General features: G+C 42.6%; 1 protein-coding gene across 1 annotated transcript in view; it reads right to left on the bottom strand.

Annotated features, from left to right (window-relative positions):
- Window positions 1-2098: 2098 nt before the first annotated feature.
- The window catches only part of kmt2d (lysine (K)-specific methyltransferase 2D), a 40874-nt gene continuing 18014 nt past the window's right edge, over window positions 2099-24958 (bottom strand). Inside the window, 34 exon segments of the mRNA XM_017707851.2 lie at window positions 2099-5224; window positions 5333-5441; window positions 6314-6387; window positions 6506-6791; window positions 6912-7042; window positions 7144-7280; window positions 7589-8906; window positions 9012-9136; window positions 10430-10568; window positions 10646-10770; window positions 10894-11069; window positions 11162-11243; window positions 11648-11795; window positions 12011-12175; window positions 13213-13356; window positions 13450-16431; window positions 16556-16788; window positions 16915-16981; window positions 17070-17157; window positions 17244-17367; window positions 17449-19292; window positions 19403-19530; window positions 19685-19849; window positions 19965-21584; window positions 22596-22646; window positions 22738-22811; window positions 22935-23061; window positions 23063-23152; window positions 23155-23176; window positions 23260-23344; window positions 23430-23535; window positions 23537-23589; window positions 23873-23956; window positions 24047-24115. Of these exon segments, the coding sequence (XP_017563340.2) occupies window positions 5132-5224; window positions 5333-5441; window positions 6314-6387; window positions 6506-6791; window positions 6912-7042; window positions 7144-7280; window positions 7589-8906; window positions 9012-9136; window positions 10430-10568; window positions 10646-10770; window positions 10894-11069; window positions 11162-11243; window positions 11648-11795; window positions 12011-12175; window positions 13213-13356; window positions 13450-16431; window positions 16556-16788; window positions 16915-16981; window positions 17070-17157; window positions 17244-17367; window positions 17449-19292; window positions 19403-19530; window positions 19685-19849; window positions 19965-21584; window positions 22596-22646; window positions 22738-22811; window positions 22935-23061; window positions 23063-23152; window positions 23155-23176; window positions 23260-23344; window positions 23430-23535; window positions 23537-23589; window positions 23873-23956; window positions 24047-24115 (11264 nt within the window). The 3' untranslated portion in view covers window positions 2099-5131.

Raw genomic sequence — 24958 nt, 5'->3', positions numbered from 1 at the left:
GTTGGCTTTTGTTTCAATAAATTGTTTGAGATGAGGAAATCACCACTGCATGCTTCTACTTAAATGCCCTACTTTCATGATACAATATCACTGTAGCGTGAACTTTTTATGTTTTCCATAAATTTCACCCGAAAGCCAAACATCTCTAACTTTTTTTGAGTAGTGTATATAGAACCATTTTCTTTCTTCTCTTCTACCCCCCCACAGAGCATGAGGGGCCACTGAATGGTTTGATGAGTATGAATATCATGTACATTGTATGCCAGTTGAACACCTATGAGAGACTGTGGACTAACATTACATAGTGCTCTCCATAGTGCATCAGAACACCAACTGCTGGAATATCTTTAGGAAGAAAGCTGTTCTGTCCGTCCAGCAGAAGGTTGTGGAATCAAGGTGTATTGGTACTGGTGGCCCAACACTATTTTTGATTAAAGACACTTAGGCCTGGCTGTAGATTACACAGCATTCTGAACAGATTCCACATTTAAAATGGGAAAAACAAAGATCAGCGATCAGCAACATGTGACATGTTGTTTAGCTAACTTGCCAGAAAGAGTAGTGGCTACTTTTTAGCTACTATAAGAGCACGACTGTCAGAATGTTTGTGAATCTCCACCTGACACACCAACAAGCCCAACTGATAGTTTGAACAACACGTTTAATGATGTGCCAGAAAGAAACGTAGAATTGAGAAGCTGCAAATGTACAAAAAGATCACCAAAAAGTGTAACTAACAATCAAACTTACACACCCAAAAGGCGTGATGTCCAACAAAAATTAGACCAAAGGCAGTCATTCCAGGTTTTTCCTAACGAAGACCGACAAAAATGACCAAACACAAATCAGAGAAATTTGTGCGAAGCTTGTCAACTGTTGAAACAAAACTGCTCCAATTTAAACATTTCAGCAAGATTCTGAGATCAGGCATAACATCATGACCACCTCCTTGTTTCTACGCTCACTGTCCATTTTATCAGCTCCACTTACTACATAGGCGCACTTTGTAGTTCTACAGTTACAAACTGTAGTCCATCTGTTTCTCTGACACTTTGTTAGCCCCCTTTTACCCTGTTCTTCAGTGCTCAGGACCCCATGGATCCTCACAGAGCAGGTACTATTTGGGTGGTGGATCATTCTCAGCACTGCAGTAACACTGACGTGGTGGTGGTGTGTTAGTGTGTGTTGTGCTGGTCTGAGTGGATCAGACACAGCAGTGCTGCAAGAGTTTTTAAACACCTCAGTGTTGCTGCTGGACTGAGAATAGTCCACCAACCAAACATATCCAGCCAACAGCGTCCTGTGACCACTGATGAAGGAATAGAGGACAATCGCCACCAGCCTGGATATCGACCGTGCTCTGTGGCTCGAAATTTCTGTGGATTGACTGAAAATTTTCACTATAGCTACACAAACTTTCTATGCACTACAGCCGCTACATTTAATCCAACTGTAGCGCTACAGTCTCGTAAAAACTTGCACGCAGGACACCAGTGCGTACTGAGCCACACTTATAACCATGATGGTAACAGAACTCCATAATGTATCCTTGGCTTAAACACCAGAGGGCGCTCCCGAACGACTCCAAAATGAATGGGTTAAGACGGAGCGCTGCAGCAAAACCGTGGTTTATAGATGCCTGAATGTATTTCATGTAAAAGAATAGATTTATTTCCGAACACAATGGCATTTACACATTTTGCTGTCATGTTTTTTTAACAGCTTTTCGCTTTTCAGCAGCAGTAATATCCTGCTGCCCAAAACTCGTTTGCCATAGAAAAAAAGGAAATATACACTTTTTCTTTGCTTTTTTGTGAAATACATCCTCTATTTTTTTTTAATTACGGGAAAGTTGTGGGCAAGTGATTAGAAACTATTTTAACTTGTTTTTCGTTGAGCCTCACTTATTCCCATCCACAGAGAACTCGCTCACGGGCGCCCTCTGCTTTTCTGCAGTCCTGTTCTTGATATAACGGCGGAATCCAAGGTGTTGAAAGGACAAAATAGCTCTTTATAACATTTAGGTTGCCGATACAACGTCTATGACTATACAAACCCGATCCATCAATACTAATAATCCAACACAAAGCAGAGATCATTATATTTAAAATGCATTTTATTTTCCTTTACAAGAAATAAAGCCGAGACAAAGAAAATGGAAGAGGGAAGGGAAGGGGGCAGCTGTATATAAAGTGATGCAACCTCTGGCGTCATCAAAAAATATGTACAATTCAAAATTATATCCATACAAAACATGCCACATACAATAAAAATGATCATTTTATCTTCCTAAAAGTAGCTCTGCTGTACAGATGCAGCATCTTTTTTAAAAAGTAGGTTGGGTTAAAAAAAGAAAGAAAAAAAAAAAATCAGCAATTTTATTTATCTATTTATTAAATTAAAGGATATGCAGAGAGACCTTAAATTAAGATATTCTAACCGATCAGAAGGTAGGAGTTAGGCTAAAATCCAGTGAGTGCCTGTGAGCTTTATAATCAACTTCCCTTGACAAGATACACACAACAGACAGAGTTCACCAATTCAGCTATTAGTCTCAAACTGACTTTCTAGGCAAAATCACTTCAGAGTGCAATTCTCTCTCTTGGGTAAGTACGGGGATATCGTTGAATATCAAAGTCATAGCATACACTGGCTATATTGCCGTTTCACAAGTTATATAAACACGTTCACTTCTACAGGGAGGAAATAAAATAACAACATGACACTAAGCTCAAAAACAGTATCGTCTCAGGACCTTCAAGAATTTCTATTTAGAGAATTTACTCATCAAATGGTAACCAATTCAAGGACAGGTTTCAGTATTTCAGGTATTTCACAAGCAGTAGCATAAATAAAAGAAGAAATATATGTGAACAATATTACATAAATACACAAATGCTATGCACCATTCTACTGCTTTTTCCCCCCCCGAAAAAAGGACCGATTCGCTTGATGAAGTAATATTAAATCAGGACTACTTTCCAACATGAAGCCCATGTCAAATGTTGTTTCAATCACCTCAACCACTCATCCATATCATTGGTGAACACAAGATAACCAGCACACTATTTCTGTTAAACTGTATATGGTCTTATAGCAAAAAAATGCTAATAGAAAAAACAGGTAAATGCAAAAAACACTCCGATTCATATACATATCAAGATATTACTTCGTTTGCCATTTTACATATATTTATAGATATATACACATTTAATCTTTCTGATAAAATGATATCCAGTGGTTTTTTTATTCCATCAATTTTATTTCTCTACAATTTTGATTTTATTGATTAAAAAGAAGAAGTCGGATAAAGAGCTTTTGCCCTCCCCCATTATATACAGTTTGTACATTTTGCATTTCTTTTTACTGTGAGGTCATACATCTGGGGAGGAAGGAACAAAGTAGTACGCGGTTCGTGGAGACTTTGTTCGGCTCCCTTCTCTGAAGATTAACTTTTTTTTTGTAGATGTTTTTAAATTACTTTAATATCAAAGAAAAAAAAAAACACAAAAAAAACAAATGCCCTTTTAAAGTCTTTCTCTGCCATTGTTTCAAGCCTCTAAAAGACAGTGCCAACAGGTATCACACCACAATACAGGGATTACGCACACTGACTGTGGTCAGGCAGAGAAAGGTTCACTACAGTAAAGTTTACAACAGTCCACTAAGTATTACAGAGAGGAAGAGGCATACGAACAGTTCTGGTTTGGAGTGATGAGCTCAAATGAAGACCTAATGAACATGGGCGATTAAAAACTAAGATGGAAAACAAGTCAAACATAATAGTAGTCTTGCATCACAATTATTAAAAGAGCCTGAAGCATCGATTGTTATTTCGGTTGAGCGTCACAAAACGTAATCGTCTTCCAACCGCACCCATGATTCCACGATTCTGCTTCACTTCAAGGTTTTAAGCTAGGTGTTATTCGGCTATTTGCAAAAGTCACTGTCCTTAGCAATGTATGAGTGGATTTGGTTGTGCGCTTGAAATAAAATTTTAAAGAAAAGAAAAAGAAAAGCATGATCTGTAGATGCACTGAGGCAGACAGTAAGGAAAAATGGCTACATGAGATCTACAGTCATTCAGACCAGGTGGCCTCCAAGACTGGGACACCCATTTGGTTTTTTGATTGCTCTGAATAATGCATGATCATATTGAAACTGTCATATAGGCTCTGTAGTTTGTATATTGATGAGTTGCAATGGCTCACTACTGTAAATAATAAGCAAAATAGATAGGAGCAAACCGGCTGCTCAAGGTTCCCTGCTTAACCGAGAAGGCAACTGCCATGACAACACACTACCTTCCCCTTTCCACAGTAGCACTTAACAGTTTAATACAAAGCAGTCACTTCCCACAAACTCAATGAGGTAGACTGGGTCAACCGAACCCACCTTTAAACTCAATATAATAAAACATCTGGTGCCTTTTGAGCCACAGGTCAAATAGTATTTAAACTTTATATTATCTTACATCTTATCCACCATAGATACATGGATTCGATCTGAGCCACTCCAGGATTGTCTTGCCAATATCCATGTTGTCAATCTTCACTGATGACTTGATGGGAGAGTGTTGTTCTGGGGTGACAGGTGGTAAGAAAGAAAAAAAAAAAAAAAGAAAAAAAGGAAAAAAAAAAAAAAAAAAAAAAAAAAAAAAAAGATATAGGTCCAAAGCTAAAGTGTATTAGTTCATTTCTGAGTACTTAAATGGCTTTAATCAAACTTTTCACTGAGTTCTACCCTAAGTGTATTGATATGATACAGAATCAGACATTTTGGTAGATGTAGAGAGGATTGATTCCAGCCAGAGTCAGCTTATTGGAGGGGAACAGTAGAGGAAGTAGGAAGGAGGTGCTTTTGGCAGAGGCGAGTTTAACAAGACTACTCAAAGCACACCTTTGAGCTCATTTGAAAAGGCTGTGGCTTTAAATTTTACTCTCTTCAAAGCTTTGGCTCCTGATGTAAAAAAAGTCTTCTCTTTCCACCGACGGAGAGTAAACGCTTTTCCCTCCTCTTGTTTCAGAACAGCTTATGATCTGGGTAAAAAGGTTAAATGAGGCTTTGGCGCAGACGTTATCTGGCACCAGGGCGCAAAAGGCGTGTTTCACGCTCTCGCTCTCTCTCCCTGTTAGTTCATCCATTTTCGGCAATTCCAGGCTCCACAATGGCAGGGGATCTTGTGCTGATCATCCTCAAAGTCAAACTGATAGTCATATGTCAGCTTTTATGTCATCAAGGATAGCATAGGGAGGAAGACAGAAGGGTTTATTCAGAGAGATATCAACCATTTAATGAAGTTAATTTGGAGAAGAATCAACTCGTTTCTTACCTCCTCGCCCTTGGGGATTCTGCGGCTGGAAATGATGATGATCTTGTCCTCTTTGTCAAAGGTCACAACCTCCGCAACACAGTTGGGTGCACAGGAATGATTGACGTAGCTGGTAATGAGACAGTATAAGCAAGCAGTTCAATACAGCATACATCTGTAAACCCATGGCTCAGTTTAACTATAAGATTTGTCTTTCAATTAACTTCATCCTAATAAAAAACATAATTTGAACAATTTCCTGCTGTTGTAACTCTAAAATTTCCTTCTTGATTTTCCAAATTAGTCACCAGAATTATAGAATATCTGTTCTATGTTCATGGTGCACAAACAAATTTTCTTCCACTTGACGGCAATTTTTCGAATTCATGTATTCTTGTAGCCATCTTCCGATTCTTTTATTTTGCTACTGGCAGTAAATCTGTATTTTAACATCCCAGGCCACAAAGAAACACGAGCTAAACTACAGTAACATTACAGTTGAATAATCTGATTTGATGCAGCTGTTACTATGTTTGCCCAGGCTCTAGATTTTGGACAAGTGTGAAAACTTTGTTTTTAATAGTGGACATGTGTACGTATGAAAGTTCTGCATTCTTAGTGCCCAAAATGATGTTAACAGTTTGCCAGAATTCACAATTTTATACTGTTCACATGTTTTCCTTCATCAATGTTCCCAGCATGCATTACGCAAATGTGTTACACAACTTCTGGCAATCCCCTCACAGTGACAAACAAATCCTGACAAAACATCCTCCAACCTCCTTCAAAATACATCATCAGAAGGCGCTTTAGGAGACGAGTAGGCATGTTTAAAACAGATGTAATAATGTTACCCTTTTTAATTTTGGCCAAAGTGTCTCAACTTTGCATGAACACACAAATACCCTGCACCACTCCAATAATTGTTTGCCACAATAACAAATGAGGAGAATGATGCATAAAAGTCACACAAAGAAAAGTTGTATGCAGTAAGCATCTTACCGGGCAGGCCCCCCAGTGAGGGTGGCATCTATTACATGCTCATTGTTGATGCGGAACATGTAGATCCCACGATTCTGATTTAGAACAATAAAACAAACCACTCAACTTATCAGGCAATAACAGACATTTTCATCCACAAGCCTGACTGTCCTCTTATTAATACAGTCATGGATAAAGTTTTATATAACATACCTGCTCCTCATAGATCTTTTCCCGCCGGTTTGCCACCTCGTTACGAATGATGGTACCAATGTACTCAATAACCATAGTGTGTTTTTCAAGGTCTTTAGCTGCGTACAGACCAAGCCCCTGGATACGGGAGCGAGCCAGGTACACATTGTTCTTCCACTCAGTCTTCAAACGACGGTACTGAGAAGACTTCGAGTGCACAAACTGTTTGCTGTAGGGGGTGTTTATCTCCCCTGTGAATGTGCTCTGGTAGGCTTTAGACATACTTGTGCTGTTCAACGTATGGGGCCTGAAGAGACAGAAAAAAAAAAAAAAAAAAAAAAAAAAAAAAAAAAAAGCTCAATATGGTGAACGATGACATTACATTCTAGATTTATGTCCAACAGCATACAGTGTGTTACCGCCTTACCGTTTGCAGTGTGTGAGAATTTTGGGCTCAGAGCGTGCACAACCAGTGGGATTAATCATGAGAGGAAGCTCCATAAGAGGATGGCGGCCATATCTGAATGTGTAGTTCTGACAGTTCTCCACCCCTGGAAGCTATAAAGTAAAGAGATTTGTTAAATGTGTGCAAGGTGATTTTTAACTTTTAAAAGGCGTTATCAGTAATGAATTGCAGAACAGTGTTGGAAGCAACTTACCGACTCAGTTATGCGCAGCACAGCATGGACAGTAAGCCCGTACATCTCCTCTCCCTTCACATGATCGGCAAAGAGCTTAAGCATAGCTGCATCTTCACGCAGCTTGGCAACCTTCTGCACAATCTTGTCCCAGATGCCTGAAAGTCAAAAACAGCTGAAGGACCACAGCTCTAGACCTTTCTGCGCTAAGAAACGTTTAGTTTCAAATATGACACCACCATCTTCGGTCCATGTTAAAAGTATGCCATTCAGTATCAGAAACCACTTAAGCAAATTCAGTGGAGATTACTAAACAAGTGGACACTGCTGAGAGTGAGGGGTGTAATGATGCATGAATGTAACACAAATAACAATAAATGCTAGTTTTCATCCAGAATGGCTCTTCAAACCAAAGTTGATGACATTCATACTAACATACTGATAGAATATAACTACAGCTACGTACCATCTGGACTACTGTCCCGGAAGTGCATGTCTTCCTGTCCAGGCTCCAGCACACGTACTTCAAGCAAGGGCTTGCCATCCAGCTCACTAATGCGGCAGCGGTAGCGGCAACGACGATTTGGCACACGCGTGCTCCAGTAGATGCGTGTGGCCTCGTAACCCACTGGGTATATAGCAGTGGGCGAGTGGAAGGCAGACATCTGAGAGGGCAGGAGTTGACCCACAGCGTGGAAGATGAGCCCGCCAACCCGGAACAGGTGTATGCGGTCGCCACGCTGAAGGATGCTGGCAATCTGCTTCACTTCATCTCGATCGATGTAGACTCGGCGGAAGACAGCAAAGCTGCTGAGCTCCTCCTCACTGGGGCCTTTCAGCTTGTGCTGGGTGCAGAGCATGGTTTTGTCTTTGAAGAACATGCAGTGTGCTCTGATGGCACAGGCAAAATGGTAGACATTAGGGCAGCGTAGACGGTTGCAGCTGTTAGTGGCGCCAGTCTTCTGGCAGCAAGCACAGCGTGTGCGTAAGCCACGCCGAAGGGCCACTTCCACATTGATGAGAGCACCACCTTGTGTCTCATAGACCTCAGTAGACCACAGGGCACAGTTAAGGTGCACCCACAGATCTACATCAATGTTAAGAAGACGAGCTGGGCCATCAGTGGCACCGTCACCCTCCTCATGGCAAAAGCAGCACTTGCGCTTGTCTCGGGGAAGCTTGTCTGGTCTAAGTGTGATGCGCAGGCGCTCCATGAGTTCAGACACCTCCCGGCTGTTTTCTTTCTTGGAACTGCCCTTGCGGATGGTGATAACCAGATGAAGGCGCTTCCAGCGCACACCTTTCCATTTCTTAATCTTGGGACGTATCTCTTCCTCTTCTAAGAGGGGCCTGCTGCGCTGTTTGATGGGTTTAGGACAGATTTCTACTGTTGGGGAATCCTGAGACATGGAGGCAGCGGAAGGAGCAGGATCTTCCTCAAATGGGGCAGCTGGAGGAGGTAGTAGGGCCACCTCAGACTCAGGTTCAGTCTTAACAGGACAGCTCTGAGGAGGCTCACCTGGAGGCTCTGTCTTAACAGAAATGCATGGGATGGAAGGTGACTTTGGATTTGCTGAGAGCTCAGGTTCAGGCTCTGTTTGAATGTCAGTGTTTAACTGAGCGACAGGTTCAGGTTCACCAGATGCTGATGGTGGAGGTGGTGGTGAAGGTGAAGGGGGTGGTGAGGCCTCAACAGGAATAACAGGAAGATGTCGCACATCAAGGTCAGACACATTGGTCATGTAACAATGCTGAGCGGGCCGCTCCTCGTGCTCAGGGTATTCCTGGAGGACACAAAAACACCACAGTATTTCATTCAAAATCTTTACAAAATGAATGACCCTTTTTGCATATATACAACTGTGGATTAAACAAAAAGTTAAACTAACCTGTTTTATGAGGGACAAAATGTCAACCTGCTTCTTTAGAGTACAGCCTGGCAATGTGACATCAAACTGCCTGAGCCATTCTTCATCTTGGCTTGTAGACTGATCAGTCTTTACACATAAGGCTCCTGAATTACAAATGGCGATGGAATTAAACAATGCATGCAAATCCAGAGGTTTACTGGATACAAAAAAAAAAAACAAAAGCAAAAACAAACAAACAAAAAAAAAATACCAAACAGGCCAAACAAGTTGGCCCATTCACAAGTTTACAAAATATGTGTCTAGGACCATCACAAACAGGCAAATGCACTGCAATTTTAAGGACATGACCAAGACCGAAAACATCACAAAAATTAAACTTCTTTGAAGGAGTACATTATTTGAACATGTATTATCTGGAATGTTTTACAGCCATCATCTTGTAACTAGGTACATAAATATATTTTTGCAGTATCTGTAAATAGACTAAGTGTGTAACTGCACACAGAAGTCCCAGTTTAATTCATACCACAGTTTGGACATCACGGTTTGGTACATTGGCAAAAAAGCAACAAAACCCCTCAGATACAGAAGTCTATGACTTAATTTACTTTAAAGAGACAGTAGCACAAGTTACATATGTTCTAGTGTCATATGGCTCCCCACCTAAGGAAGCTGTTACATGCTGTGGGTCATTTGCACATGATGGGGAAAGTCACTAGTGTGTGTGGTGAATCTTAGCTTAAGCTATTTTTTTTTCTTTTAAATATGAACACAGAAAACAGAGGTACTTTGCCGAATTTGTGGTGCACAAATACAGCAATCTGTAGATAGGGATAAGTAATGTTTGTAATTTAATTTCAGCTTTTTGTTTTTAAAAAAAAATCCCTCATTTCATTTACCTCAACAGCTGCCTCTCTCAATTCTTGCTCACTGTTCAAACACCTAAATCTTCAGCCTCACAGATGATCAGGGGTAATGAGTTTTGATACTGCTTTAGTTCTGAACCCTTGAAAGACCACATAATTTGGTTCTACCTACAGGTGAAGCCTATATGCTGCTGCTAAGGACAAGGCAAAGGATGCACCCTACATAGCAATGGTCGTTTAAATAGGATAAGCCAGTCAGAAGCTAATCAGCTTGAGCCAAGGAAAGACATTTGGTTCTGCATTATGTGCATCAATCTTTGCATATAGGCTAGAACATATTTTCTGTATATTTGCATATACAGAACTACAGCACCATGACAGTTCAGTACAAATTCATGTATTGTTACACCCCTAAAACAGAGTACTGTTTGTATTAAAGTAACCACTATAGGCAACACCGGTCACAATCACCAATTCTTCTACATTTATAAAATCCTGTTAATGAAATTCAAAATTTAGAGTAATCCAGAATATCACATCCAAAATTCTCAATTTACTAGACAAAGCTACCTGGGCTGGAAGAGTCAGGTGCTTTTCCAGGACCAACACCACCTGTTCTACCAGGACTCTGGGGGAAAGCCACCTCATAGGACCCGGGCAAACGCATCTGTAGTAGTTGAGCAACTGCCACCATCACAGAATTCAGATTCTGTTGGGAAAACTTGGGTGAATACAACACGTTAACAGCTCTGTTAAGTGGTTTCAGGCAGTTTAAAGTTTAAATACCTTGGCAGCAGCTGTCGAGAGGGTAAAGGTAACGGACACTTCGTTACTCTTGGCTTTGTCCCAGGGATTTAAAGAGGAGCCAGCCTTTCCCTCCACTGCATCAAAGGGTTTTGTCTCTGGAAATGCTGGACATAGGGCAGAAAGCATAGGGAAGAAAACAACAGTTAAGTCCATTACATATTAAAAACACAACAAATCAATTTCAGAAAAAAATTAAACAGACAGAGTGGCATGGTGGGGAAACATACTAGGTATGGCAGAGCTAGGGATGATTGGTATGACAGGAGAAATGGCCCTTTCCTCCTCCTCTTCCTTGGGCTCCAGTAGATGAGGGAAACGTGATGTATCCTCTCCCAGTTGGCTCTCGGGCGATGATGCAGGTACAATGCTGTCTGGAGCGTCACTGTCATCGTCACTTTCCATCCTGAGAGCAAATAATTAAAACAGATGGCTTACATAATAATCATATTATAGCAATTTTATGGGTATGGAAGCAAGTTTTTACATGTAACATACCTCACATCTTCATTCTGATTATGTGGAGGAGTGGGAAGCGCTGCTAGTATGTCCACACCCTTCACCTCATCTGGAGTAGAGTCTGAGGTCAACAGATGTAATGTTAAATCATAATTCCGTTCATTTAAGCCAAGATGAATGTTTACCACGCTGATATAAGATACAGATATCAATATTCCCATTTATACAACATACCAATTGGGACTACATCCTCCCAGATTAGTGTTATAACAAAATATAAAACTTATCAAGGTGCAAAAATAAGTAAAATGCACATACAGTGGATATTTAAGCATAGTAGTGTTATCTAAACGTTCTGCTTGTTCATGTACAACAATATGTACATCAAAAATTGGTTTGAAGTATCAGTCTGAAACATTGGTCAAATAAAAATACTGTCCAATGCCTTTTCATTTAAGCAAATATCAGCCAATACCAATGAGAAAGCAACACCCTTAAGCATCCCTAGTTGATAGGCGTTGTTACCCAAGGTATCCTCAGAGGTCTCTCTCTCCTTCTGGCCTTCTGATAGGTCCTCTACTGCAGTAACACCATTCAAAAGCTTATGTTGCACTGAAGGGGGTGGCGTTGGGGGAAGAGATGAAGGTGGTGTTGGGGGATTGCTGAGGTTATTCTAGTGGAAGAAAAAAAGTTTTAGAGAAAGCCATGATTTCAAATAATTAATCAAGTGTTCATCTGGTGCAAATGACAAGCCTACACAAACATGCACCCTTCACAAAACTGGAAGAGGCAAATGTATTAAGGAAAAAATATTTTAAGTAGAATCACTGAGAAATGACTAATTTACGGTATTCACAGATTTACATTAAACAAGAAGTTACCATGTACCTTAGTGAGGAGTTGAGAATAATAGTCTGGAATATTGTCGATTACTGCATTTCCAAAAGAGCCCTTCAGTTGTGTCTTGCCATTAGCTGGGCTGCTACCAAAAGGTGCAAACAAATCCAGGCTAGCAGTTATGGAAGGCTCCATCAAAGGAAGAAGAGAGAGTCCCTGTGGGGGGTTTGGGAGAAAAAAAAAAAAAAAAGGGATGAAAAATAAATAAATACATAAAAGGTAATGAATTATCTACTCAGAAGTGGGATAATAATGAAACAAACATACATACATACATATATACACACACACACACACACATTCTATCTATCTATCTATCTTTATATAGTAGCTGCTATATATGTGTGTAGTATATGTGTGTATGGACAATGAGTACAAGCTGTAGCAGTCATGTGGTACACAGAGCAGGTTATTAGCTTTTCAAAACTAGGATCAATATACACTAGGGCTGCATGATAAATTATATTTTTATCATTATTATTATTTGGGTTTTTGCAATGAACAAAATCATTAAAAGCAGTGATGACAGAACAGAACCTAACACAGACTGTGCCAGAAAGATGTTATTATTTATTATATCCAGTACTGTAAGCGTGAGAAGCAGAAATGACTACCGTCACAACATACTTAATACCGAAACAAAAATAAATGTATTCGTTCTTGTGTGCCTACACAAAAATGTTTGTTTTTGTAACCTTTTTAGCAAAAACTGTTGAGGTCATGGTGTTTCTCAGCCTTTCAGTGCACAAAAATGTGCTGGCAGCTGATTAGTAGTTTTTCCTATTTTGCACAGTAGGAAATGGGTGTTTTTGTAATCTATTCTGCTACTAGCTTAAAAGGAGAGGTTAAATAGTTTTCTGTTTACACATAAAAAAAAAAAAAAAGTCTATTTTCATCACATCAGAGGCACACTACTCTAATAATAATGATTACTTCTTATATTGTCATTGTGATATCTGACAGCTTTATCAAACAATATCGTACAGCCCTAGTGTTGACCACTGAAGAACAGAGTAAAAGAATGCTACAGTATGCAGAGAAACACATGAACAATAGTCTGTAATTGTAGAATTATAAAGTTCACCTATATGGTAAAGGGAGCTGATTAAATGGACACTGAGTAGATACAAGGTGTACTTAATGATCAGTGTATGTGTTGATGTGTGTAAAAAACGACAAGTATAGGTCATTACTTGTTTAAGTTGCTTCATTATTGCTTCAGTTTTTCCAACTTCGTCTTTTTTAGTCTTCTTCCTTGAGTTTGGCCCTCGATCTCCAGCTTTTGGAGTACGCTTTGCCTTTGTTACAGGAGCTCTCTTTGTGATTGACTGGAGATCCTAAAAGCAATAATGATTAGGTTTTAATAGTATATTCTAGGTCACCAACACCTCACTTTTTTTTTTTTTTATAATTTTTTATCTTGCTTTTACCTCCATGTTGCGTGGTGTCCCCTGAAGTTTTTGCTCCAACATGGCCAGCTTGCTGTTTATATGACCATTTATTTCATTGTGGATACCATCAGACGGCCTCTGGGATGCCACCTGAAGGTTCTTAGTTCGAAGAAGCTTCTGCAATAGTTGTTGGCCTGTCTCCGTTCTGGGAGTTTGTGCTGCAGAGTCTCCTGGTGGATGTCCAGGGCCAGAGACAGAGTTGATAAAACCAGAGGAATTACTGGCACTGACTATCTCTCCAGTTATTTCTCGCTTAATAGGAGGAGAGGGGACCTCTTGACCCCCTCCTGAGTCACACTGAACCTCTCTGGGTTCCTGTTTTATGTTTTCCAGTGTGATCTTGCATAGATCAGCTTCACTACTCATTGGTGTTGAATGTACTTCACCCACTATTGCTGAAGTTGATGGCTGTGTCAGATTCTGCATTGACTTAGGGGAAGGACCATTAGGTGGAATACCATGCGTTTCAGAACCTAGGGCCTGTGGCTCTGACTTGAGACCTGATAAATCACTTGGAGTTTTAGCTGTTGGAGATCTTAGTGGTGAGGCTGCTAATACTCCAACACTGCTAAAAGGACTACATTTTCCAGCACTGCTTTTCCCTGGTGAAAGGTGGGCAGGCAGAGAAGGAGTGCCTGAATCACGTTTATTAAATGATGCTGGACTTGATCCAGCTTCTTGGACAGTTGAGGCATTCGGAGAATTAACATGAGAAGGAGAGGCCTGAAAAGGGCTAAGAGCTGTCACCCCATGCTGGCCTGGTGGAGTCTGACGCATACCCATTATTTGTCTTTGCTGACTAGAGAGGGGGCTACCGGGAGAACCTTGACCCATAAGCTGGCGTGGGGACATTGGTCTTGTCATTTGACCAAGTGGAGTTGCACGAATCTGACCCATCATTGGTCGTGTTAAAGGTACCTGACCTCTGATCATTGGGTGTTGCTGTTGCTGCATCATCTGCTGCTGTTGGTGGGTATTACTGATATATTGAGGTGAGGTTCCTTGTGGTGTTTGGTGGTGCTGCAATGATCCAGTATCTTGAAGATATTGAGGAGCCATGACTATGGACTGGCCTGTTGCTCCTTGTTGCTGTGGAGATCCAGCTGGCCCCTGCTTACCAACAAATGCATAGGGATGTTGTTGCTGTGCCTCAAGTCCTGGCAACCTTGGGCCAACAGGTTGACCTTGTGGACCTTGAGGACGCATTTGGGCCTGTGTTTGTGCCTGCAACCTCAGCATCTGGCCCTGGTGCTGTGCCTGCCGCTGAGCAATCATCGCCTGAATTTGCTGTATCTGCTGATTAGGGGTCAGATGACGGAGCTGAGGATTTTGTGCAATGATGGCCTGTATGTTAATAGGAGTTCGGATTTGTCCAGGGGGAGCCCCTGGCCTTGGAGTCATCATTACTTGTTGACCTCTATTCATCTGCTCAAGCATAGCTTGTTTCTGCTGTTGGGCCAGTAGATCTTGTTGCAGATTTTGATTTCCAGACATTATAGACTGGTTCTGGCCAGTCTGCTGTCCTGGCATGACCTGTAGTTCTTGTCCAATATTCTGACCCATCTGTTGTTGCTGCTGGGCCACAAAACACATCTGCTGACTTTCCTGTTTCACCTTTTCTGTATTAAGGGAGTTCTGCCTCTGAAGAGCAAGCTGCAGCTGTTGCTGCTGTTGTACTTGTGTTCCAGCCTGCTGATTATTTACGTATGCATGTTGCAATGGGCCAGGATTTTGTCCCGATTGCTGCGGTGTTGGCTGCTGTGGTTGAGTAATATAAGCAATTGATGGTTGTTGCTGTCCAGCAGCTCCCTGCAGATCTCCACTTGGCCCTTGTTGCTGTATCTGGATTGGAGTTGAGGGTCCACCACCCTGCTGAGGTGGGGTTTTAGGACTGAGGATTCCTTCTTTTGCAGCAGAATTCTGGACATCTTGACAGAGTCCTGGAACTCCCTGCTGCAAATTTTCAACATTCCCTTGAATGTTGCTTGAGGGAGGAGTTCCTTGTGTTCTTGGTGGCTCTGGTGGGCCTACTTGTGTTGGTTGTCTCTGTTGTTGAACTTGCTGCTGTTGGAGCTGAGCAAGGTTCTTTGCTGTATTCTGCTGTTGTTGAGAAAGAAGCATACGCTGTGCCAAAATGCTCTGCTGCTGAGGTGTAAGTTGGGTTTGCGACCCTCTAAGAACATGCTGTGGTCCATCAAGCCCCTGTTGACCCATCAAACCCTGAGGTCTCTGAAGCTGCTGCAAAGTATGATTTCCAGCTATGCTTTGTTGGCCAGCAATCATATTTTGATTCTGGGATATTGGCTGCGGTATAAGATTTGGCTGTGCCTGTCCGACTGCCTGGTTCCCCATCATACCCTGAGGAACCTGCATTAGGCCTGGTTGATGTTGGTTAGATATTAATCCTGGTGGTAGATTTGGTGGCTGCTGCCCCATTACTGTGTTACTCATCAAAGGCTGGGGTGGTTGACCACCGATAGGACCTGCCTGCTGACTCATAACACCCTGCTGCTGACTCTGATGCGACACCGGCTGCTGACCAATCATAAACTGCTGCTGCTGCTGCAGTTTCTGAACAATTTGCATCCTTTGCTGTAACTGTCGTTCTTGAAGAAGTCTTGGGTCTGGTCCTTGTGCCCCAGTGCCTTGTGGAAAGAATCCACCGGGTGCACCAGGTGGTACAGTACCAAGTGCTGCAGGATGGGGGGGCTGGGTTCCAGGAAATGCATGCCCTTGTGGCATTCTAACCGGCATACCACCTGGAGGAATGCCTCCAGGTACTTGACCCATCATTGGTCCCCCTTGTTGGCCCATCATCATCTGCCCAGGTATCTTAGAAAGCATGTGGGGCCCCTGATTGGAAGGACCAGGTGCCAGCATTGAGGTGCCCTGTTGATGCTGTTGTTGCTTACTTCTGTACTCAGCAATTAAATTAGTGTGCTCCTTCTGCTGCTTGCGTACCTAGAATTTAAAAATTATTAAAGGGGAAAAAAAGCCACCTGTTAGAACTATATCTGGCACACATACAAAACACTTAAAGTATAGGGTATGCACCTGTTAGTATGAACACAGCACATTTGCTCACCTGATCTAACTGTTTTTGGATCTTACTCTGTTCTTCAGTGACCAATTTCAATTTTTCAGCATCTGCTTCTGCAAATTCACGTCCTGCTTTCTTAGCAGTGCGTTGCTTAGCACATAGAGCTTTGCGGGACTTGCGATGTGCTCCTATTTGCTCCTCTAGGAACTTTAACTGCATCTGTAGCAACTGCTGGGTGTGCACAAGCCACTCTTCATATTGGTGCTGCTCAGCATCATCTATTGTGCAAATGGATTTCAATAGAGTTAAATAGAAATTAATACTATTCACTGAACTTACTTTACTAAAAAGATGTACAATGTATAATATAATAAATCTTTACGGAAGTTAGAAATCATACATACTGATGATGCCTTGGACAAACTGAGGAGGATTAGGTCGTGCCTGAGTCTGGTCACTGCTTTCCCCATCCTGAAAACAACATAAAAAAGATGAAAGATCTTCAATTATAATTTACATCAAAATACTGGAAACTAAATCTGACAGATATGCCACTGACATTAGATGATCCAGGTGCAAGGTGAGTCTGAGTTTCTACACTTCCTGGAGCTGAGGTTAGCCTCTGAGCCAAGAGAGATACTTGTTGCCTGATGAGATTAAAAGAGAGGGCTCAAAATAAATCACTGTTCATGGGGAAAACAGCAAACTATAGTGTCTTGACTAAGTGAAGCACCTGTTGATCCCAGGAGGTACACCCATGGGGTCTTGAGTCAACACCCTTTTGATGCCTTTCAGGGCCACCATTTTTGCCTTGGCAATAGGGTCCATAATGTCATCGGTCATAAATTTCTCCAGATCTAAAACAAAAAGAAACAAAAAGACAAGTGAAGATGGAGAAGGTAGTTCAAAGTTGTACAAAAGGCACAAGACAAACATACCTTTATCTGGAAAGAAGTTGCTAGGGAGGGTTGATTGCTTTGGAAGGTGTTGAGGGGGTGCCGCTTGCTGCTGTGGATTAAGACCAGGGTGAATGCTGCTTGGCTGTCCACCTCGCATTATGCCTTGCTGCTGTCCCATTGCTAGATGAGGTGGTGGAGGCATAGCTGCACCAAGCAGCCTCTGCTGCTGAGGTGACAGCATGTGAGGTGGCCTTGGCACCATTCCAGGTTGACTCACAAGACCCTGAGGTGGACGATGATGGGGCAGCATAATCTGGTTCGTTCCACCAGGAGGTTGCTGCTGATTCTGTAGATTATGAAGATGACTGCCCAAACCTCCCTGTAAAGCATTCAACTGTTGCTGTTGCTGCTGCTGTTGCTGTTTCTGCAGCTCTTTCTTTTCATGCTCCAAGAGGTCCTGAATTAGTAAAGGCAGTTCACTTGCCTCCAAAGAGCTTTCTACTTTGTCAAGATCAACTGCAGGTGAGTGCTGGCCTTCACCATCTGGCAAACTAAGGTGATCTTCACCAAGGTCTGAATGTGATGTAGGCGCTTGAAAAGGCAGGGGATCAGCTTGGGTAGGAAGAGGAAACGGCACACCCCCTAAGCGTACGGTACTCAGCGAGGCAGAAGCATTCTCTGGCTGAGCCGAGGTCTTGGACGATGTTCCACTCAGAAGCAAGGAGACAGCCTCTCGCATCTCATCTTTAACCACAGTCTGTGCTGACTGCTGCTGCTCAACCAAGCCTTTCTCTTCAAGTTTTATAGAAGAGAGTCCACTTGTATCCGAAGACTCGGTCTTGAAGGGATGAGAAACACTGGAAGATATGCTCTCAGTTTTTGAAGGAGGCTGTGTGGGAGTTGCAAGTGAGTCCTTAGCAATTAAACTAACCTTAGGTTTCTCTTCTATCTTAATGTCCGTGGTGATGGAAGGACCTGAACCTTCGCCTTCTGCTTCAACAAGTCGCAGCTGGTCGGAAAAAACATCCTTAGGGTCACCCTGATCAAGTTCAGGGTCAGTGTATGCAAGCAAATCAAATTCATCACTATTAAGCAAGTCATCCAAATGGGGATCATTTGTTTCAAGGTTGTCAAGGTTCCCTAAATCATCATCCCCCTTATCAGGATCCAAGTCAAGAGCAAGGTCATCTTCATCCTCTACTCCAGGTTCTGCTACTGCATCACCCAATTCTTTGGTAGCAAAGGGGTCTTCAAGGTCAGGCTCTGGTAAGTCAACAGGCTCCTCTGCAGACTGTTGCTCTCCTACAGTGTTAGCCTGAGAACCTTGTTGCTGAGTGGTTGAATGGGAGGGACCAGGTGTGTTTGATGGTGTAGATGGCATCTGCTGGGGCTGTAGTTGGGACTGAGGTTGAGGAACACTGTTCTGCTGAGACATTAATATGCCTAGACTAGGTTGTGGCAGCCCAATTCTGGGATCCTGCCCACTTTCTGTCTGCGCATCAACAGATGGTGGCACAAACGAAGCAGCCACTTCCTGTTGTGATATAAACAAACGTGGGCGGGGCTGAGGTGCCCTTGGCAAAAACTGGGGTGCCAGTGGTCTGGCATTATGTTTCAGTTCTATAAACTGTGGTGGAGGTCCAGAAGCACATGCTTGCATTGTCTCTGTTCCAGCACCTTGCGCCACTGCAAGTGGATTAGGCATACCCTGTATCCCCTGCATACTGAGAGGGTTGTTTATAGGAGCATTTAGGTGGTGCCTGGGCCCAATTTCCAACATGGAAGGTTGGGGAAACCTCCGTGGACCAGGTGTCTGACCATGCCACTGCGCAGGAAAAGGTGGACAAGGATACATCCCCTGAGGAATATTAGGGCCAGGTTGCCTATGGACAAACATTTGACATTTAAAGTGATTAAACAAGTTTCCACAAGTTTCCATGCTTAATCAAGAACTACTTTCAGAGATATAATATAAAACAAACTAAAATCACACCTTAGTACATTAGGGTCCATGACGCCAGGTGTTCCAGGAGGAGGTGGCCGGCACAGTTTTTCATCTACTGTTCCCATAGGTAGAGGCAGCTTGCCAGTGACTGGTACCTGAGCAACAGGTGCTCTATCCTAATTGACATTTTATAATGATAGAATATTCAGTAAAAGATCATCAAAATCATATCCTAATATTACACAGAAAAACAAAACAATGCTCATTTAGTAGAGTAAAAAGCTGTGTTTTTCTATGGATTTCTTGCTCCATAGATCATTACAGAAATACCTGTGGGTAAGGAGGTGGTGCACGCTGAGATTTTTCTTGTTGATAGACTGCCACTTCCCCTTCTTGCCAATTTGGAGCATTATTAGCTGCAGTTACCTCTTTCTCTTGACGAAGAGAGTTCCTCTGCATTTTCTGTCTGATCAAAAATTCTCTAAGTCTCTGCCTCTGCAATGAAGAAGAAAAAAAAAAAAAAAAAAAAAAAAAAAAAAAAAAAAGTACAGTTGATAAAACTTGATTACACATCACTGACAACTTTTCACTTCAAGCTGTACCACTATACCTGTCTGTGCTTTTCAAGCTCTGATGGACTAAGGCCAATGAGAGATTGATCCTGACCAGCTGGCAGGTCAGGCAGTTCTTGGGCACTTGGCATGCCTGGTAGATGCGGCCCATCTGGTGGTCTTACAGAAGCACTGTCCTGATTTCCAGATGGTAGCACTATTCTAGAGTTTAAATCTGCAGTCACACTTTGTGGCTGGGATGATGGTTGCTGGAGTTGAACCTGAGCTTGTTGAGGACTTATCACTTGCTGCTGGATCATTGCCTGCTGCTGACCGATTTGAAGAGTGCTCATGCTGGGGCTGCGACTAAAAGTTGGAGGTCCAGGTGGTTTTCCAGTGAGTGGATCTCCTACAGAAGCTGAACAAGGAGGCTGCTGGCTAGGATGAGGTGAGCCTCTAAAGGAAACCTCTGTGGCTGCTGAGGTTGGGCGAGGAGGTTTGAGCTGTGAGGTAAAAGGGTCTCTGGACTGAGGACGCGAGGGGGGCCGAGAGTAAGGATCTGGAGACTGAAAGCGTGGGGTAGCTGGTGACTGGACAGAATGTCCATCATTAGAGAGGGCTCCTGGAGTAAGAGGGGACTGTGAACTGCCTTGTGACTGAGGGCTAGAGGCCACTTTCGCATAGCATTCTTGCTGGGGTACAGGCAGTCTTTGGGGCAAGGGAGAAGAACTGTCTCCTGACTGTGGCCGAGGTGTGAGAGGAGGCTGGCTACATGGATCAGAAAACGTAGAGGGAGACTGACGATAGTTCTCTGGAGGATGACCAGGAGAGGCAACAGAAGGAAGTGGTGCAGATGAGCTTCCAACATCCCCTTGATGCACACGTGGTGTCAATGGAGCTTTGAACAGGCCATCTCCAGTGTCCAGCATGCTGGCAGGAGAACCACTGCCTAGTTCATGTCGACCAATACAGGCACGGGGAGAAGGGGCACTCATATCTGTCCTGTTTTGCCCCATTCCAGCTGGAGATGTTATAGAAGAGGGAGATGGAGATGAAGTATAATCTTGTCGGCCAATTCCCTGTTGGCCACGAAATGGGTCTCCATGGTGAGTCATGTGGTGTGGGGAAAACAAAGGTGAGTCTCCAGTCCCACTACCTTTGGGTTGAGGACTCTCAGGAAGGCCTACTGGTTCCTGAGAAGCCTGCTGGGGCTGGGATGGAAGGACTTGCTGTTGAGGTTTAAAGAATGGGTCTACGTGATGAGCCTTGCGAGGCATCCCCGTCTGCACATCTAGGGAGCCAAGACTTGCTGGCCGTCCCTGAGGAGCACCCTGTAGGCCAGGTAAAGGAAAACCTGAGGAGGCCTGCAGGGGACTGGAGGAAGGCTGTGAGTACGGAGTGGATGGCTGAGACTGGGCTTGTGGGGACTGAGATGGAAGCTTGGAAAAAGGGTCTGTCTGAACACTTGCTGAGCCTGAACCCTTCACAGGTCCTTCTGGAAAAAAGGCAGAAGATGCTGTATCTGGAGTAAAGGGAAACGGGCTGTCAGCAGAACTAGGCTGAGAGGGGGTAGAAAGAGATCCGGAGGGTGGAGGAATTTGAAGGTGCAAACTGGGGCGCTCTCCTTTTACCCGAACTGTCTCAGTTTTAATCGGCCTTAACACCTGACTCTCCGCCTGCTGTGGAAAGAAAAAGAGAAGAGCTGAAAATCAGTGAACACTGTCATTATTTTCTGCAAACATACACACACACACTGCCCACTTCATTAAGTACACCTAGCCTTGTATCTACACTTGTGGTCACTCATTTCATTATATTCCCTTACCATGTAGGAGCAGTACATAGTTCTACAATTAGATTGAAGTCCATTACTGTTTCTTTGCATAATTTCTCTCACTTTTACCATGTTCTTCAATAATCAGGACACCCACAGTACCACAAAAGAGGAGGTATTATTTGGATAGTGGATCATTTTCAACACTGCAGTCTCACATAGTGACATGTTTGTGAATGTTGTGTTGAATGAGTGGATCACAACAGCGCTGTTGAAGTTTTAAACACCGTGTCCACTCTCTACTCCTTCATCAAAGGACACTGCCCACAGAATGCTGCACACTGAATATTTCTCTTTGCTGGACTGAGAACAGTCCACTAACCAAAATGAGATGTTTAAGAACTTCAGCAGCACTGCTGTGTCTGATTGACTCATACCAGTAAAAACACACCAAAATGCCATCAACAGGGAGGCTTTGTAGAACTGGAGCTGGAGAGAGTTCTTATAATAATCATGCAGCCTTTAGCAACAAAGGTATGACATGGTGATCCATTGCTGGAAACTAATGAAGTTTATTAGTCGCAGTAGTCAGCTTGTTTCATAACCCTGTTCTTCATTTCTAGGTATTCTTATGCTTAATTTGTATTTTCAATACTAGCAATGCCTACAGTCTCAATGTCCATTTCCCTATCAGGCCTGAAACGATAGTTCTGTGTTGATCTCTATCTCTTGGTTTTGTTTTCATATTAAAGAGTTGGGAGTCTCCTTTAAAATAAACTTCACAAGAACATCACAGGATTCTGTTTGGGTCTTAAGGGGTCAATGAAGTGGCCAGTTGTGGTGTGTGCGCAAGTGTTTAAGCAAGTTTAAGAATAATTTTATAAATAAAATGTCTATTTTATATATAAAACTGTACCTTCTGTGCCTTGCTGATCCTCTGAGCTGCTCGGTTATCTTTGGCCTTTTGCTAGATGAAAGGAACAAAAATAAATGTAAGTTCAATGTTCAACAATCAATCTATAAGAATAGATAAGGATGTTAACATGACCAGCACTTACCAAAAAGGGAACCTTGTCAGCAGCTGATACTTTCCGCCAAATTTTCATTATCTGCTTGCAGCGACTGGCCCAATCTATCAAACAAATTATTTTAACAATGCAGTAATTTTACATAAAATCAGCTATGATTATTTTATTTCAAATTTGTAGATACAAGAATAATTAACATTTAATTTTGTCTAGAGTTAATTACAAACCAGGGTAGTCTTGCTTGAGGTTAGGGAAATTGATGTTAGCATAGAGAACAGGTGAAATTGTAGACAGATTTCCAAGTTCCTCATCTTTCTCCCAACGCTGCAGACTGCGTTGATTATATGAGAGGCCCATCACCTTCCTGTTCAGTAGGAGTTGGGGGAGTGGAAGGAGTAGCTGGAGTAGATGGTGTTGCCCAAGGGCTTTCATCATCCTGGCTCTGGACTTGAAAAGTCCACCTCGATCACTGGAGAAATGGAATGATACATGAGTATAATAAATTAAGAAGGCACTGAACAGTTTGTAAATGCAGAAATTTCCATGCCTTACCGCATATCAAAAAACGGAGACTGGGAAAGTCCTTGAAAGGACTCCATCACATTAGCTGAGGGCAACGAGCTAGACAAGGACACACCTGTAAAGGAATAATCATGTTCGGTTAAAACTCTCACGTCAGTTCTAAGTAAAACTGAACAGGCATTCAAACAGTTTAGTCATACCTGAAATGTTTCTTTGGGGCAAACCACTGCGATTTGACTCCTCTTCTAAAACGGGTTTTTATGCTAGCTGAACCGTCCCACTCAAAGAACTCCCCTCCGAAGGGCCCCAAGTACCTTCGGAAGAACTGCTCAGAGTCTGATTTCGTCCCTTGTGGAAGACCTGGATCAAATAAAATAAACTTTAAATCATTACTAATAAGTAACGGCTTAACCCTTTACTGTCCTCACAAAGAAAAAAAAGCAATGGGATTATTTTTTTGTATTTTTATTTGTTTGGGGCAATAATAAAAACAACTTTAAAAAAAAAAAAAAAAAAAAAAAAAAATTTTCACATCTACCACATGGTCAAGATGGCACTTTTTGGAATATATAGAGACTCAAAATGTGCTCTTCCAATTGGTTGAGCAGAACATTAAAGGGAATATTTAATAAACAGCCTTTACCTTCGTTCTTCTGCACACCAGATCCAGGGACATCACCTAGACTCTGATCTTTGAGAGATGGCTGCTCACCTGCTCCGGGGACCACTAAAACATAATGCAAGAAATCTAAGATTTTGTTTTACCTTAAAGCCCATGTTTTAAAAACCTTATTTAAGCAACTTATTTTTATGTCACCTTTAGGCTTTGGGCTATCAGCCTCTTGTTTAAGTTGCAGTGAGCCACCAGATACTCTGTCTCCAACCTCTATTACAACAGGAAGCATGTGAAAAGAAAAGATCAGATGAACTACACTTAACATGTTACTTTTAATTGTTCTTCATATTACAAAAGCTTTTTTTTTTTTTTTTTATTGTTCTATTCATCATTTTTATGGATAGAATTTCTAGGCAGTCAGGGGACAGAGGGTGTCCGGTGTGACCTCAGGGTCACATCACTGCTGTTTGCAGATGATGTGGTCCTATTGGGGACATCAGGCCGTGAACTTCAGCTTTCGCTGGATCGGTTTGCAGCAGAGTGTGAAGCGGCCGGGATGAGATTCAGTACCTCTAAATCTGAGACCATGGTTCTCAGGTGGAAAGGGTGGAGAGCCCTCTCTGGGTGGGGGATAGGCTCTTGCCTCAAGTGGAGGAGTTTAAATATCTCGGGGTCTTGTTCACGAGTGATGGTACAAGGGAGCGGGAGATTGACAGGCGGATTGGTGCTGGGTCAGCAGTGATGCGGGCTCTTTACCGGTCTGTTGTGGTAAAGAAAGAGCTGAGCCATAAGGCAAAGCTCTCGATTTACCGGTCGATCTACGTTCCCACTCTGACCTATGGTCATGAGCTTTGGGTAATGACCGAAAGAATAAGATTGCAAAAATACAATCGGCCGAAATTAGTTTCCTCCGCAGGATGTCTGGACTCCCTTAGAGATAGGGTGAGAAGTTCGGTCATCCGGGAGGAACTCTGAGTAGAGCCCCTGCTTCTTTACATCGAGAGGAGCCAGTTGAGGTGGTTCGGGCATCTGATTAGGATGCCTCCTGGACGCCTCCCTCGGGAGGTGTCACAGGCAAGTCCACCATGGAGGAGACCCCGGGGAAGACCCAGG

This window comes from Pygocentrus nattereri, chromosome 9 (assembly GCF_015220715.1).
Source record: "Pygocentrus nattereri isolate fPygNat1 chromosome 9, fPygNat1.pri, whole genome shotgun sequence".
NCBI classification, from domain to species: domain Eukaryota; kingdom Metazoa; phylum Chordata; class Actinopteri; order Characiformes; family Serrasalmidae; genus Pygocentrus; species Pygocentrus nattereri.
The sequence above is the reverse complement of the archived record's forward strand: the minus strand, read 5'-3'. Positions and strand labels throughout refer to the sequence as shown.